The 18074-nt window shown below is 40.0% G+C and overlaps 1 protein-coding gene across 1 annotated transcript in view; it reads right to left on the reverse strand.

Moving 5' to 3' along the window:
- Positions 1 to 967: 967 nt before the first annotated feature.
- LOC145357031 (ADP-ribosylation factor-like protein 8A) overlaps positions 968 to 18074 on the reverse strand; it is a 63602-nt gene continuing 46495 nt past the window's right edge. Inside the window, exons 6-7 of the mRNA XM_080210082.1 lie at positions 10880 to 10950; positions 968 to 2919 (exon numbers count right to left, since the gene is read on the reverse strand). Of these exons, the coding sequence (XP_080066208.1) occupies positions 2870 to 2919; positions 10880 to 10950 (121 nt within the window). The 3' untranslated portion in view covers positions 968 to 2869. The remainder of the gene's footprint in view (positions 2920 to 10879; positions 10951 to 18074) is intronic.

The following is an 18074-nucleotide window of genomic DNA, read 5'->3' on the forward strand; positions in this document are numbered from 1 at the left end:
TACTTCAGTCACTAAGGGCCATACCCCAATTCTGCTGCTTTTCTATCTCCATCTTCCCTTTAAGGTTTCTGTTAATACCCACTTTGTGGATCACACAATGATGGCCACTAGTCATACCTCTTCTTCTGGCTCAATATCCACTACTGCACTCCGGAAACAGTTTAATGACTTGCGGCATTTTTTCTATGCTACAGATGCCATATAAATCCAAGTTGTTCTTTAAGCTGCGGCCTTAGCATTTTGCTTTCATTTCTCTATTTTGAAGGAAATATAGTAATTTGAACATTTAAGCAATTTTTTCATGCTGCTGGGGATATTCTGCTGCTAGGGCTAAATACTGGCTAGCGGTGCTGCATCACATCACCAGAGACCTGGATTCAATTCTGGCCTTGGGTTACTGTGTGGAGTTTGCAATGTTCTACCCATGTCTGCATAGGTTTCTTCCAGATACTCCAGTTTCTTCTCACAGTCTGAAGATGTGTAGGTTAGGTGGATTGGCCATGTTAAATTTCTCCTTAGGGGAATTAGCAGAGTGAATATGTGGGGTTATGGGCAAAGGCTCCGGGTGGATTTCTGTTGGTGCAGGGCTGATGGGCCAAATGGCCTCATTTTGCACTGCAGGGATTCTATGATATGCAACTGGAGACAAACAGCTAACTGATATAGAACTTTGGAAGTGCAGCAAATTTGGTAATAGAAGCTAACAAAAGTGAAAACACATTAATTGCATTAAATCAGACCACTTGAAAGTGCTTGCACAACCTTGAACACAATCAGCAAAAGTACAGGATCCCAAACTTTCTAACAAGTCTGAACCAAAGCCAACCTTATTAATGCATGTGTAGTGTTTAAATTTAGACTAACTTCTGTTAAGAATAAAACTATGTAGCTACTTTGATCTAAAAATGTTGTGCCCAATGCAAGGCAAATAAAAACAATGCTGTGTGTGAAAGTACAAAAGGCACAATTTTTGTGTGGATGTATTTATTACAGCATTAGCTTCATCATATGACAAGAGTAACAGTACATCAATCACCCACAGGACAATTATTTGACAAGTTGACTGTACAAGTCAACAAGCTATTATATATGACACAGTATGCATTAACTTCAATTATTTATTGGCTTCTTAAAACTGCAGGATGAAGGATTCACTTAAAACCAGTTACAGTTCAAGAAAAACACACTACAAGCTATTAGTCCGTCATTCTCCTTTTACAATAGCAAACACTGCTAACCATTAGCTTTTGCAGCCAAATATCTGTATGTAAGCAAATTACTATCTAGTACAGTATTTATCACAAATTTGTATATTTTAAAAATTTCAACGATTTGGTTTAAATCTGTATGTACAAAACTGCAATTGAAAACAGATTGTAAACTTATTAAAAAAGGCAAGTCACAACAAAAAAAACAAGCTCATCACCTGTTACGTTACCTGTCAAAAGTAAAACTACTTCAATGTGCAACTATAGGGATGTGCCATTAATACAGCAGCAGTTTAAAACACTTAAGGAACCATGCAGGCAAAAAAGCAAGAAAAATTAAGAAATGGCTAGTAGTAGCTTGTCTCATTTCTCCATCCTGAGTAGATTTCTATGCTCTAATGGCGCTTTAAAAAAATTACATGCATATCAAAAAAACCTTCAAATCAGATTTCAGCTACAAAGCAGGAACACAATTTACTGTATGCGGCAAAGATATCAGTGAAACTATTCAAGCCACTTCGCTGGACTGATGATAGTGCTAATCTTTACAAGGTCACAATGCACATCTTACATGTCAAATAACAGAGAGAGATACCAAACTGCAACTTTATATATAGAGCTCCTCTATAGTCCACCATCTGCCATTATTAGCAATGACAAACTGAATAACGGGCTTTGAGTAACAAAATGTCCACAACTGAAGGTTAAAATTAAAATTACATACTTGAACTCAAGGCTATATTAGTCCCTCTCATGCTTTCCCCAATTAGGGTCGCAGATCTCGTAAACGACAATTACTTACCAACTTCAGATGTTTGTCAAGTGCAAATTCATAGCCAGATACATGGCATTTACTAATGCAAATTCCCACATAATTGGAGAGGTGTTGAAAGTTTTCTTGCAATGAACCAATAAAACATTCATCACCTTACAGTATATGTCAGATTATATAATGACCACATATCGTCTCTCTCCATCATTTACCAGTAACAGGCATTCATCGACCGTGATCTTTTACATTGACATTTATAGCATCTCAGTTAAAGATACGAGAGATATGGCTTCTCTGTAGATGACCTGCATTGACTGTATATATATATATATATTACATAAATTATATATAATATATATATTAATGTTAGTTGCTGTGCCAAGTAGCTCCAGACTACCCACAATTATTTGAGGTGCAAATTACAAGACTAAGCTTGTTGGGTGGAGTAATTAAACAAATGCAGATTTGCTCAGTGTAACAATTGGACCACTGCATGGATCCTGAGCATGCTCAGTTGATGCAATGGAATGTAATTGTGCTTCCTCAACATCAACAACTGTGGCACTCGGATAGAAAGAGTTCCGTCTTACAATGGGGTTTTATAAGCATGCATATTAAAAATAAAAACATCCCATTTATTCAATAACAAAACCCCTTTCAAACTGACAGTGGGTAAGTTATTAAGTTTCACAAGATTAGATTTAGTAACTCAGCTTAATTATATAAAAACATAAAAAAAGTGCAAAATAATATTGTACACTCTCATGATAAAAACTTTTAATTTGACCTCAGTGTTGTTGGATAGGTTTCTAAACTTTCTTTCCAGGGAAGGAGGTCAGGATTAACTATGGCAGATCCTGGGCGAGTAAGAAATCAGCATCCCTTGCTCTCAGCTACGTTTGGTCTTTGAGTGTTGAATGAGCCACTGTAGTGTTATATCTGAAATTAATTTGCGGGAAATAAAATTAGAAGTGTAAGCAGCATAAAATTTGACAAAAAGTGATTTAATATAATGTCACTGAAAAACAAGTAATTTTAAAAGCACAAGAAACAAATCCCAAACATAAACCATTTTGTGCACTAATGGGTAATTTATGAACTACAAGTTTCTTAAGTACCCAGTGTTCAAATTTTGTAGCCTCATCCAACAGACCTGCCAATACATAGGGTTAAAGTCAAATGTTCTAACCAGCATTCAATCCATTGATCAGTGCCCATACATATCCAATAGTACAAAAAAGTTACAAATATATTTAGAAACAGTCTACTTTTTTTTGTTAAAAAGTGTTTCACCACTACTTCTTCATTTTTTTAATGAACTAAGTTGCAGAGTAGCAAAGAATCTAATTTATCCCTATTGCAGTAACTGAAATGACCAGACCTGGAAAGAACACTTGGATTCTTTTTTATTATTCATTCAGGTGACGTGGGCAGCACTAGCATTTATTGTCCACCTCTAATTGGTTTGTTTGGCCATTTCAAAAGAATGTTAAAAGAACCACATTCCTGTGTCTGGAGCCAAGATTGAGCGAGGATGACAGACTTTGTGATCCAGATAGGCTTATACACTCATTTCATGGTCACCGTTAGCGATGCTAGCTTTTTTAATTCCAGAATTATTTAATTAATTGAACTCAAATACCCCAGCAGCCATGACAGAATTTGAATTCATGCTTCTGGACCATTAATCCAGGGCTCTAATACAATGACAGTAACTATGCTACCATTAATGAATTCATCACTGAACTCCAGTATAGGATCAAAATGGAGTTGATGATTCAGAACTCAGCATTTATCAATTTTGGTTTACTCAGTCCTTCAACTGATTTACTGCTTTACAATATGCCCCACCTTTTGAAATGTGGCATATTACAGTGGAATCTGCCATGTATACCATGTCAGCTATTAAAAGTAACAGCCACAATCTTGATGCTCACAGCTCATCTACTCGATAGCAGAGTAACAGTATTAGCAAAACGAAGGAGACAACATATGTTTTAAAAAAAAAACTTTTATTTGCAAAGATGCCTCCCTGGACTTCCTAGAAATATAAAAATTTAATCGTGGCGAAGCTCCGGATGGATAGATTCCCTATTTTGCCACATTTCCCACATAATAGCGCCAGAGGAGAGTCATAAAGTTCCTATTTTTTTAATGCAGCAATTGAAAGCCAAAAGCACAAGCTTCAAGCAGAAATTTCAAAACAAAACTGAAGAACTGCATTAGCACAAAATGTTTTCAGCAAGCTTTATGGAATGACATAGGCTGAAAGAGAACATACTTATCATTTATAAGAACATTGAAGTTGTACTTAGCTTGCTGACTTTAAAAATAACCTTCACCCCATTGACACTATTTTCCTCCCCTCTGCACTTCAAGGCCACTGAATGGACAGAGATGAACAAGGAAAATAAATATATAAAAAGGAAGAGGCTGGCTAGGGTGAACGTTGGTCCCTTAGAGGATGAGAAGGGGGACTTAGTGGTAGGGGATGGGGATATGGCTAAGGTCTTGAATAACTTCTTTGTTTCTGTCTTCACGGAGAAGGACGTGAATAATTTGCTGGGTGTTAGTGATGGAAAGGAGGTAGGACAGGAGGGTCTTAATGACATTACTGTTACTAGAGAGGCGGTGCTCGACAGACTGGAGGGGCTGATTGTGGACAAGTCCCCAGGACCGGATGGAATGCATCCGAGGGTTCTGAAAGAAATGGCGGAGGTGGTAGTGGATGCCTTGGTGGTTATTTTCTAGATGTCGCTGGATTCCGGGGAAGTGCTGGAAGATTGGAAAACGGCTAATGTTACGCCGTTGTTTAAGAAAGGTGGCAGGCAAAAGGCAGGGAATTATAGGCCAGTTAGTTTAACGTCTGTTGTAGGTCAAATGTTAGAATCCGTCATCAAGGAGGAAATAGCGAGGCATCTTCAGGGGAATTGCTTGATAGAGCAGATGCAGCACGGTTTCATTAAGGGGAAGTCGTGTCTGACAAATTTATTGGAGTTCTACGAGGATGTGTCTAGGGCGGTGGATAGAGGAGAGCCGGTGGATGTGGTGTTTCTTGATTTTCAGAAGGCGTTTGACAAGGTACCTCACAAGAGGTTATTGCAGAAGGTAAGGGGGCATGGAGTTGGGGGTAGGGTGTTAGCGTGGATAGAGGGTTGGTTGTCAAATAGGAGGCAGAGAGTGGGGGTCAATGGGTGCTATTCGGATTGGTGGATGGTGACTAGTGGAGTGCCCCAGGGGTCGGTGCTGGGGCCTCAGCTATTTACCATTTATATAGATGATCTGGAGGAGGGAACCGAGTGTAAGGTGTCGAAATTTGCTGATGACACCAAGATTGGTGGAACGGCAAATTGCGCGGAGGGTGTGGAGAGTCTGCAGAAGGATCTAGATAGGCTGGGCGAATGGGCCAGGAAATGGCAAATGGAATTTAATGTTGGCAAGTGCGAGGTGGTCCACTTTGGTAGGAATAATGGTAGGAAGGATTATTACTTACGTGGCGAAAAACTGCAGCAGGCGATGGTGCAGAGGGACCTCGGGGTCCTTGTGCATGAGTCGCAAAAACCCAGCTTGCAGGTGGTCAGGAAGGCGAATGGGATGCTGGCCTTCATAGCGAGGGGGATTGAATATAAAAGTAGGGAGGTCTTGCTGCAGCTGTATAGGGCATTGGTGAGGCCGCAGCTGGAGTACTGTGTGCAGTTTTGGTCGCCGTACTTACGCAAGGATATTTTGGCCTTGGAGGGAGTGCAGAGGAGGTTTACTAGGCTGATGCCGGAGTTGAGGGGGTTGAGCTATGAGGAGAGGCTGAATAAATTAGGCTTGTACTCGTTAGAGTTTAGAAGAATGAGGGGAGATCTCACTGAGACGTATAAGATGATGAATGGGATGGATAGGATAGAGGTGGAGAGACTCTTCCCGCTCAGAAAGGATAGTAGGACTAGGGGTCCCAGCCTCAAGATAAAGGGGGGGGCGGTTTAGAACGGAGTTGAGGAGGAACTTCTTCACTCAAAGGGTGGTGAATCTCTGGAATTCTCTGCCCGTTGAAGTGGTGGAGGCTACCTCGCTAAATATTTTTAAGACGCGGGTTGATGGGTTTTTGATAAGAGAGGGGATTAAGGGTTATGGGGAGAGGGCGGGAATGTGGAACTGAGCCACGACAGATCAGCCATGATCTTATTGAATGGCGGGGCAGGCTCGAAGGGCTAGATGGCCTACTCCCACTCCTATTTCTTATGTTCTTATGTAAAATCAAAGGTGGTCAATCAAGTTTGTCCCATATAACCATTTTTTGCAAATAAGCAGCATGACCCCAATATCATTGCTGGCAGGAGCCACACACTCTGGGAGACATGATCCTAATTGTGCTTCTCACATCCATCAATGATCTGTGTCTCACTGCTGACTAGGCCATCCTCTAAACAGCAGTTAATTCCTCATCTGTGAAGATGCCAGCATTGGACTGCGGTAGGCGCAGTACGAAGTCTCACAACACCAGGTTAAAATCCAACAAGTTTATTTGGTAGCACATGCTTTGAGCGCTGCTCCTTCAAATGATGAGTCACCTGATGAAGGAGCAGCACTCCAAAGCTTGTGTTACCAAATAAACATGTTGCACTTTAACCTGGTGTTGAGATTTCTTACAATTCCTCATCTGTAAGACATGTGGTGCAAAATCATTATAGACAAAGATCAATATGTTAGACAATGGGAAGACGAATGGTTCATTATTTTTAGCGCTGACCACGATAATAACAGCCAAGGAAAACTAACAATAGTGTTGTCAATGGTGTTCGACTTTAAGGTAGCAAATATTCGATTTACGTGATCCTGAGCTTGAAGATGTCACCTGGCCTACCCTGCAAAAGTAACTAGTGAAAATAACTGGAAATACTGCCAGGTGACAATCTTCAAGAAAGCAGAAGCTTATTTTACCATCATTGAGATTTCAGTGTTTGACAAATCTTATTTTTGCTTGATGGTGGAATCTCCTAACCCTATATTCCAGGAACAGAAATAGCAAAAGTTCTCTGTGGATCTGTGCCCAGCTAGGAGTTATTTTATGAGAAGACAATTGAGATGATGAAAGGAAACTACATTTAGGCTACTTCTGATTTATTTTACCAGCCAAAGTATGCATTATAACCTCCATCTGCCATTACATAGGAATGGTGAGAATGGGAAATACTTCAGATGCATGGGGTGGCAATGAAAAGTGCATGACAAGGAAAGGAACAAAGCTTTTGGTGATAGTGTGGGAGGAGATCTGTGTGAAACAAACGCTTGCACAGACCATAGGGGCTGAATGGCCTGTTTCTGTGCACAAATTTTAATAATTATTTTAATTAGGTCAGATTTCTTTCTCACATTAAAGGCAGAACTGGACTGAAAAACAACAGTAAACTGGCACTTGTCAAATTAACTTAGTCGATCGCACTCCTGCCTGAGCCAAAGTTTAGAGTTTAAGCACATTCTAGACTGACAACTCACTGCTGAGGGAATGGCTGCATTATCAATGGCTCATTGCAGGGATTAAATAACAAAACTAAGTGAATATTAAAGATCTCACAGCAAGGAGCAGAAATTTATTGTGTTCCAGCTAATATTCTTCCTGAAAACATTTAAAGTCATTCAGCGGATTTGCTGTTTTCAGGATTTTGAATATAATGGCTACAACATATCCCAGTTAACTGTGGTTGTATTTCATAATTTATTAAAAATAAAAAAATCCTGGAGAAAAGACGGTGTATTAACACCAGACTCTCTCAACACCAGAGTCCACTCTCTACATCAGAAAAATGTAGCTGGACATCAGCCCTCTACAAGATGGGGGCTTGGTTAGCTCAGTTGGTTAGATGGCTGGTTAGTGGTTTACAGCGATGCTAACAGTGTGGGTTCAATTCCCATGCCAGCTGAGATTATGCATGAAGACCCCGCCTTCTCAACCCTGTTCCTTGTCTGAGGTGTGGTGACCCTCAGATTAAATCACCACCAATCAGCACTCTCTCAAAAAAAGGGTGAAAGCAGCCCATGGTCCTCTGGGACTTTGATGACTTTTGTTTCACAAGATTATAGCATAAGGATTATAATACTTATAATAGTATAAGTTTAAGTGTTTAAACTAAAAATCCAAATTGATTAAAAATAAATTTTACAACTGTATAAATTAAAATGAATTCCAGCAGTGGAGTTCGCTGTAAATGCACAAACTCTGCTAGCTTCAGAGCATTAGACAGCAAAACGTCTTGCATCAATTATGAACAAATTATGGTCTCAGTCAAGACCAGTAACACTGTTATAAACAAAGAAGTCTGAAATCTATTCATTTCTTAAAGAATGAAGCCACAAGATTCCACCAATTTAAAACAGAAGAATTTTTACTATGCAAAATAACACACTAAATGCCATCTTAGGTCATCACTTTTATATTGAATCCCAGAAATAACATCAGTTACAACACAAATAACTATCAAATTGCGGTCAAATTAAGGCAAATCTAATGAATTGGCATATAGATCATCAATCTCAGGCATGGTCCTTCAAAACGCCGTCTGCATCAAAAAGAATTTGAGCTTCTCTCCTAACCTGAACCCCAGCTGATGGAAGCGCACAATTAAAGAAGTTCCATGGGCACAGCCTTCACCCAAAATGGCACATGTCCACAGAACCTCCTCAACTTGGCCTAGAAGATAAAAATCCACCAGTGTTATTTTCAAGTAACTGAATCAGCTGCAGCATTTGTGTTCTTGCTTATTCTCAACTTCTGGATCTGGAGTCTTGTTTTCTTCAGTGTACTTGTACCAAACTACCAGGGTCATTAATTTTTACGACTGAATTTGGATGGCTGTGCCCTTTTCTATAGTGAACAGGTCTCAGTCTACCGAAAGGTTCCAGTTTCCAATCACCGCTTCAGTCTTGGTTTCCTTAGTAAATGCAAAGTTCATTTTCTTTTCTGTTTACCTTTTCTGTTAGGATATGTCTCAAAAATACAAGTTTTGAAATCACGGATACCATCACATTATTGGGTTGCCTTCTATGTAACCTAAGTGAAGCCATGAACAAGCACAGGTGATGTCACTGTAATACTTCACAATTAGATAACATTCCAGTTTGTTCATACTGGAATGCATCTAAAAGAATCAAAAAGCAAACGTCACTGTTTTCTTATGTAGTAAAGGAGATAGTCAAGGCACCCGAGAATAGAGAGCTTGAACACAAGCCAAAAACTGAAGCTAACTTTTCTCCCCCTTTTTTCTTCCCATAGTCTCCAAGCTCATCTGTTCAGAGATGCACTTTCTAATCCTCCAACCACTGAGGCTCCAACCTCTGATCAAATCTCAGCCCTTGTCCCTTCCCTTCAAAAAACTATCAACCATGCCTCAAATAACCCATTGTTGACCTGTGCAACCTCCAAAATTGTTGAAACAGTGATCACTTCACAGATGTATACGTTCAGCATTCTTCTAACTCAGCATTCAAATCCCTTCATCCATTTTTTATCTTACCCAGTGCAGCAAAGTTGATCAGTGATACTGGTGACATGTTTTGTTATATACTATCCGTCCATACCCTGAGTTTTTCAACAGGGTGACCTCATCTTCCAGCTGCACTGCATCTCCCATACAGTCAACTTCCTCAGGACCTTTCTTCAGCATTTTCAAACAGATCCACCTTCCACAACCTCTTTCTGTTTGTCTTTTTCCTTCAGTCCTCAGACTTGCATCTTCTATGCAGTTTTTTTCTAACACTCCATAGGTGGAGCAATTTCCAACAATTTAGGCCCTATATTCAAGATACGGGTTATAAGTGGTTCCAGTTTAGGCCTTAGCCACTCTTTTAGAAACGTATTTAAAGTTTATGTGATACTGTTATTTGTGACCTCCTATTTTCCACTCTACAAAACATCTCAGAACTTGGTGAGTGTCTGGAACAAGCTGTCAGAGGTAGTAGTAGACGCAGGTGCGATTTTGTCTGTTAAAAAGCACTAAGATAGTCAAATGGGTAAGAGGGATCTGGGTGTACAGGTACACAGGTCACTGAAAGTGGCAACGCAGGTGGAGAAGGTAGTCAAAAAGGAAAACGGCATGTTTGCCTTCATCAGCCGAGGCATTGAGTTTAGAAATTGGCATGTCACATTGCAGCTTTATAGAACCTTAGTTAGCCCGCACTCGGAATATAGTGTTCAATTCTGGTCGCGCATACCAGTAGGATGTGGACACTTTGGAGAGGGTACAGAAAAGGTTTACCAGAATGCCTGGTATGGAGGGCATTAGCTATGAGGCGAGGTTGGAAAAACTTGGTTTGTTCTCATTGGAACGATAGAGGTTGAGGAGCAATGTGATAGAAGTCTACAAGATTATGGGGGGCATGGACAGAGTGGATAGTTAGAAGCTTTTTCCCAGGGTGGAAAAATCAATTATTAGGGGACATAGATTTAAGGTGCGAGGGGCAAGGTTTAATGGAGAGGTACAGGCAAGTTTTTTTTACAGAGGGTAGTGGGCGCCTGGAACTCGCTGCTGGTGGAGGTGCTGGAAACAGAAACAATAGTGACTTTTAAGGGGTGGCTGGACAAATACATGAATAGGATTGGAATAGAGGGATATGGTCCCCGTGAAGGTAGGGGTTTTAGTTCAGTCAGGCAGCATGGTCGATGCAGGCTTGGAGGGCCGAAGGGCTTGTTCCTGCGCTGTAATTTTCTTTGTTCAGTTGGGGGAAAAAAGCCTCCTACAAAATGTTTCCACGGCCTGACTGAAGTGCAAAACTGGATTCCAGCTACCCTGCAAAACTAAATGGAGAACAGCCAGGCTGATCAAAGGACTCAACCCAATGTTTTATTTTCAATTGAACTGTCTATTTTCAGTTCCCTCATTGTCCGTTTTTCTTTAGTATGCCCACAAGTACTTACCTATATTGTCCTTTTCCTTACAGGAGATGGAGTAGCAACATATTTCTCGGTCTTGGATAGCAGACAGGTTCCTAGTACAACACAATAAAGGGCAAATTTAATACATATTTTTAAAATCTATGTACTAATAATGCAATTCACAATGTGCACATGAATTGATATATACTAATAGCATGCAAGTAAAATGCATGAAAGCTTCTTAGAGAAATTTAAATCTTACTGCAGTTTAACAGGTAAATAACTTTGCTTTTATAATAGTGAAGTAAACAGACTTTCAGTAAAAATGTGGATGAAAATAAGATTTTTTTTAAAAAAGGTACCTACAGCCAGAGGTTTGCATACTATTCAAATTTGCATATAAAGATTTGATATTGGTTTTCTTTTCTGCAGCATTATGAAATTATTAATGGAGCTAAAAGTAACAAAAGAGCATTACAATTATTTTTGATCCATCCATTATGGAAATACTCTACTTTTCTTTTTGTAAAATGTTTCCAATTCTAAAGCTTATTATATATGCACGACTTCACAACCTACATTTAAGGAATTTTCATTAAAATAATCAGCTGTTAAAAAGGAGGATGGATAAGAATTTGTTTTATTTGCAAATCATTTCGAAATCAAGAGAAAACCTCAGCCCAGTGGCACTAATTAATGCGATTTGACTTATGCACATTATTCAGCTGTGGGAAGACAAATAGATACATTTAAAATGTCACAAGTGAGCAATCACTGAAAAAGATGACAAGTTTCAGACATGCACTAGTTTTTATATAAGCATGTTTAACATAGTGAAATATTCCAAGGTGCTTCATAGGAGCGTTATCCCTAAACAAACAAAATTTGACACCAAATCACACAAGGAGATTTAGGATGAGGATGCCAAACTTACAGGCATGGCAGCTGAAAGCACAATAACCAATACTGGAGAAATTAAAACTTGGGGATGTATGCAAAACCAGAATTGGAGAAGCGCAGATATGAGAGTTGTAGGACTGGAGGATGTTGCAATGTTAGGATGGGGTGTGTGTGTGTGTGTGTGTGTGTGTGTGTTTGTATGTGTGTGTGTTTGTGTGTTTGGGGGGGGGGGGGGAGGGGTGGTACTTTAAGCATGATTGAGAATTTTAAAATTAAGGGTTTGCTAACTAGACGTCAATGTAGGTCACTGAGCACAGGGGTGGGCGTTATGTAAGCACGAGCGGGTGCAAATCAAGACACAGAGCGGAAGATTGGAAGGTGGCCATCAGTGACTTGGAATGATCAGGTCCAGTGGTAATGGAGGCATGGATGAGGGTTTTAGTAAGTGAGCTGAGACAGGGCAAAGTCAGACAATGTTTGGAGGCGTGCAAACTATTCAAGGTTAAGTTAGGAAGATTCGCTTGGCTATTGATCAATACAATACTGTTTTTATTTAGCAACTTTAACACAGAAAAATGGCTTAAGGTCCAAGAATAGGTGCAAAGCTAAGGATAAATCAGGAATGGTGTCTCTTTCAATTAAAGATGTTGGATTTTCTTTTGATAAATAAAATTTAAGCATCTATCAACCACTGTATGTTATAAAGAACTACATTTTCACACAGGATCAAATTCAAATAACTGCAAATACCAGAGAAATAGGACAATATCACAGCACTTAGTGCATGTGAAGTGAATGACGCCAGATTTCTAAATCTATGAGCAATTTGGAGGGCATGCTTTTGCTGACCTCTTCCTCAAAACGGGCATTTGACATCTGTTTTGAGCAAGAGCGTGACCTCCGCCATGGAAGCCCTGGATGAACCTGTTTCTGGGGACACCATTGCAGATGTCCTGAGCAGCTTTCTCGAAGGTCAACTCATGGAAAGCAACTGGCCCAGATGGGATACCAAGACAAGCACTCAGATCTGTGTGGATCAACTGGTGGGAGTATTCGCAGACATCTTCAACCTCTCTTTACAACAATCTGAGGTCCCTATCTGCTTCAAGAAGATGACCACCATCCCAGTACTTAAGAGAAACTAAACAGTGTGCCTTAATGACTATCTGCCAGTGGCTCTGACATCTATTATGAAGTGCTTTGAAAGGCTAGTCATGACACGAATCAACTCCAACCACCCAGACTACCTGGATCCACTACAGTTTGTCTATTGCTGCAACAGGTCCACAGCTGGCCCTGCACTCAACCCTAGAACACCTAGATAACAAGGACACCTACGTCAGACTCCTTCCTATTCACTGAAGACTGAGCTGTAGTCAACACCATTATTCCCACAAAACTCATCTCTAAACTCTGTGGCCTGGGCTTCGGCACCTCCGTTTGCAACTGGATCCTGAATTTCTTAACTCGCAGACCACAATCAGTAAGGATAGGCAACAACACCTCCTCCACGATCATCTTCAACACTGGTGCCCCCTGCTATACTCCTTATACACCTATGACTGTGTGGCCAAATTCCCCTTCAATTCGATTTTCAAGTTTGCTGATGACACCACCATAGTGGGTCGGATCTCAAACAATGACAAGACAGGATACAGGAATGAGAGAGAATCTGGTGAACTGGTGCAGCAACAATAATCTCTCCCTCAATGTCAACAAAACAAAGGAGATTGTCATCGACTTAAGGAAGCATAAAGGAGAACATGCCCCTGTCTATATCAGCAGGGATGAAGTAGAAAAGGTTGAGAGCTTCAAGCTTTTAGATGTCCACATCACCAACAACCTGTCCTGATCCCCATGCCAACACTATAGTTAAGAAAGCCCACCAAAGCTTCTACTTTCTCAGAAGACTAAGGAAATTTGGCATGTCAGCTACGACTCTCACCAACTTTTACAGATGCACCAGAGAAAGCATTCTTTCTGGTTGTATCACAGTTTGGTATGGCTCCTACTCTGCCCAAGACCACAAGGAACTACAAGAGGTTGTGAATGTAGCCCAGTCCATTACGCAAACCAGTCTCCCATCCATTAACTCTGTCTACACTTCCTGCTATCTCTGCAAAGCAGCCAGCATAATTAAGGACACCACGCACTCCAGGCATTCTTTCTCCCACCTTCTTCCATCACGAGAAAGATACAAAAGCCTGAGGTCACGTACCAACTGACTCAAGAACAGTTTCTTCCCTGCTGCTGTCAGACTTTTGGATGGACTTAACCTTGCATTAAGTTGATCTTTCTCTACACCCTAGCTATGACTGTAACGCTACATTCTGCACTCTCTCGTTTCCTTCTCTATAAATGGTATGCTTTGTCTGCATAGCACGCAAGAAACATTACTTTTCACTGCATGTTAATACATGTGACAATAATAAATCAAATCAACTCACTGTTCTCATAGGTACTGTTGACTTTTTTAAAATCAAGGTGGTAATTGGTTTGCCTACTAATTTACAAATGGCACCTGGCAAAAGAGTTTTTATGTAGAATGCTTTTATTGCATTCTTTGTTCTTTGCTAATTTTACACACTATCTTTTATATTTAAATTTAAATCTAAAATCTTTAAAACTTGACATAAAATTCAATGCATAGTTTTACAAATTATGTCAGACTTGAATATTAGAACATCCTCTTGATGAGCAACGAGTTGCTTGAGTTATATCCTCAAGTCAAAAAAGTCAGTTCACCAAATTCTGGATTGAGCATCAAGTTTGAGACACCACCAGGGGGCGCCAAGCCCTAAACTGGGTTTGCCTCTACTGCAAAGCCAGAACTATTCGAACAGCTTGCTGTCCTAGAAAATAAAAGCGTTTCAAAAAAGTTTTCATTTTGGATTTGTGCATTACCACAATATTCCAACAGAACTACAAAAACCTGCCAAGTTATGAAACTCTTTTTTAATCTATAAAAATACTGAGAGATTAACAAACTGTTATAATTAACAAAGCACAAAAAGGATTTAATGACGAATTTTATCATTGAGATTCAGTTGGTTAACTAATCAGAATAATCCTTGCACAAGAAAGGGTATAAATGTTGGTCCACACCTTGCACCACCCTAGCTAACCCTCAGCCACCACCCTCCTCAGCGGCTGCCCAATAAGGGGAGAGATGTGTCTTCCTTTTGTCCAACTTACTGGACTCGTCAGAAAGCCTGCTACACCACATTTTCCTCATCCAGCATGAGTCAGAAGGTGGGGCAAGAAAGGTGCGGCTGCATTTCAGCACAAGTAAATGAAAGCGGAGTGGCAATCTGATTTCCACAATGGAAATTGTGGCCTAGTGTATCATTAGTTTCTCCAACAAACTATTTATAATCTCAAACATGTCTATTAAATCTCTTTTTAATCTCTTAACTGCTTCTAAGACTAGTCGCAACTTATCTAGCCTCTCCACATACCATTCTCTTTTGTGCCTTCACCAATTGACCACAATACTCCAGTTGGAATGAATCAGTATTTATTGCCTTCATGTGTTTCATGTACATGCAAATACAGGTAATTAATAAACATCAAGAAAAGTGGCTTAGGGGGTCCCCACCACATACTTCCATCAATCTGAAATACAACCGTTCATCATTAGCCTCTGTTCTCACTTAGGCAATTTTGCATTAATTGCCTCATCAATCCCAGGGAATTCTGTACACTTTGACTACTTCCAATGCTTAGCCAAAGCTTCTTTCCTTTAAACACAATATCTTACACAATCAACCCCTTCAGCCATAACCACCTTTTCACTTGTAACATCTCAAGACTTCAGAACCTCTAATACAAACAGTGACAAGATTACCTTATCCCCTTGACCAACAAAAGAAAATCCACTACTGCTGTTCATCTTGGTACAAAAAAATCTTCTCAAAGACTCAAATCATCCCCACAGCTGTCTTACCCATTCTCTCCTCCTCTTAAATTCTTCCCATCAATTCTAACCTAACCCAAAAGCAAGATTCTGAAGTTTCAAACCTCAACAGCCCTCTTGACATCTACACTGAAAACTCAAATCATCCCCACTCAAATTTTCAGCATTCAACTCCCTTGCCATAGTCCTTTTTGAATCACTCCCATCTCACTTCCAAACACAGCTACCCTCAACCCTCCTCCAATCTTTGATCCTATTGTTCGCCTACCCACTTAACCAATGCCCTATTTCTAATTATATTATTTCTTCCAGATCCATAAACATACAGTATTAGCTAGCTCCATGCTCATCTCAAAGGCTATTCTCTATAGAAAGCTTTGTCCCACTAAACCCACTGCACTGACACTATCCTGATCAAGGTCATCAACCTTTGTGGCTGACTGTACCACATGAACTCGCTTAAATATTTGTGTGGGCACTCAAATTGTTGCATGCTTCCCTGCTCTGACATTCACTTTCATGGTTCCAACATAGCCATTAGGTCTTCAGCTTTGGAAATTCAATATGATCACCACCTCCTTCTCCTGATTTACATAACTGACAATCCTTAGTTATGTTGTTTCATGGAGATATCTCTGCACCTAACTTGACTATACAACTTCAATATCAAGGTGCAAGCCAAAACTACTAACTTACTTCTGCCAACTGTGGCTTTGAGATTTTAGTCATCCCTCCTTACTTCTCATTCACATTGAATCACTTATTGTACATGTCTTCCCCTCCATATCACCTGCCTTTGCTCTTATCTAACTCCACTGAAATTCTTATCCATGCTCTTAATAGCTTCAGACTTTTACCACACCTGGCTGAGTGTGGTAAAAGTCTTCAGTGTACAACTGCAATTTACAATAAACTTCACCACAAAGTGGTCAACGATTAATTCACTGGTTCACTGCCGTCCAACGCACAATTAAAAATGTTCATCCTCATTTACAATCCCTGCATGGACTCATTTCAATCCAGATATGCAAGCTCCTCAAACATCCTAGTCTGAACACATCAGCCTTTTATGGCCTCGAATGTATCCTTCCTTGTCCCATCACCAATGATGGTCTTCAGTTATAAAATAGGCTTACTATCTAGAGTTCTGTTTCCCAACCTTTTATACTCATTGCACAACTCTAAACCATAAAAATAATTTCAGACACTTTTTTTTTCTCTGAACTGCCCTCGAGAGAGAGTTTCTTAGGGTGATTTTCAGGCTGCTTTCACCATCACAGAGGACGGAAACAGGGGGCAGGAGATCTGGAGACTAAGGAAACACGGTTTTTATGTTTTGGCATGTGTGGATGCCAAAAATCTGATTTCCATCATGATAATAATTATGCTGATCACAGGTAGCTTCTGTTTAGGCTCTTGCAAAACCTGGGCCATTGACTTGGAAAAACATAAAAACATAATTTAAATGTAAATTGTATAAAGGAAACCTTCAGTTCCTTGAAAACACAGTTCACAATAATTTATCCAGTTCATACAAGATTTAATACTTTAAAATGGTCATCAACCCAAACGGTGACTTCCTCTTGAGCATTTCTTTTCTTTTTAGGTCTGATTTTTGGCGTCTGCACTATTTTGCTTTTATATTAATATTTTCAGTACTATTACCTCAGGAAGAAGAAAGAAAGTATGGGAAAAAAGCAGTAACATAATTAAAGGGAGAATGCTGAAGTGCACGAAAGAAGTCTCGGCATCACGCTGATCTCAAATCTAGGCATTAGCTAAACGTAATTATAGATGCAAGTTATTGGCATGGTTTCAATTTTGTGATTTTCTGAACAGCATTTGCCATTTTTTTCCCACCTCTGTTTCTCTCGCTTCTCCCAGGGTTTTTGTGCCCTTCCTGAATTTTCAGGTGTGTGGGCGCATGGGGCCTTTGGGTTCAGCGCCAAGTCTTGTTGGTCATGCATATGGGCCTGACCAATGTAAAAATTCTAAACTGCACGTGCGGCTCTTTCCCAGCTGGCACATGCGTGGGAGGCCTGAGGTTCATCAGATCTTGCAGACGCTGGCCAGAGCTGAAGGTGAAGGTTAGTGTTAGTTTTAGTTTAATTACATGAATGTTGAATCATTTTGAAGTTTCGCAGCACAATCAGGAGATCTTCACTGCACAACAGGGATCCAAGATCTAGATACTATGTACTCCTAAACTTTTCTGACTTTAAAACGCAGTGCATCGACCATGTTTTCTCACATCGCGATTACAGTTCGACATCCGTTTTGGCTGTGTTCAGTACTTTGTGACATTTTCCATATTAAAACTGGGACTTTTCTCTTTAGAGCGGAGGAGGATGAGAGGTGGCTTAATAGAAATTTATAAGATGATGAGGGGGATAGATAGAGTGGACATTCACAGACTATTTC

This window comes from Carcharhinus amblyrhynchos, chromosome 22 (genome assembly GCF_965287045.1).
Source record: "Carcharhinus amblyrhynchos chromosome 22, sCarAmb.v2.hapA, whole genome shotgun sequence".
Taxonomy (NCBI): domain Eukaryota; kingdom Metazoa; phylum Chordata; class Chondrichthyes; order Carcharhiniformes; family Carcharhinidae; genus Carcharhinus; species Carcharhinus amblyrhynchos.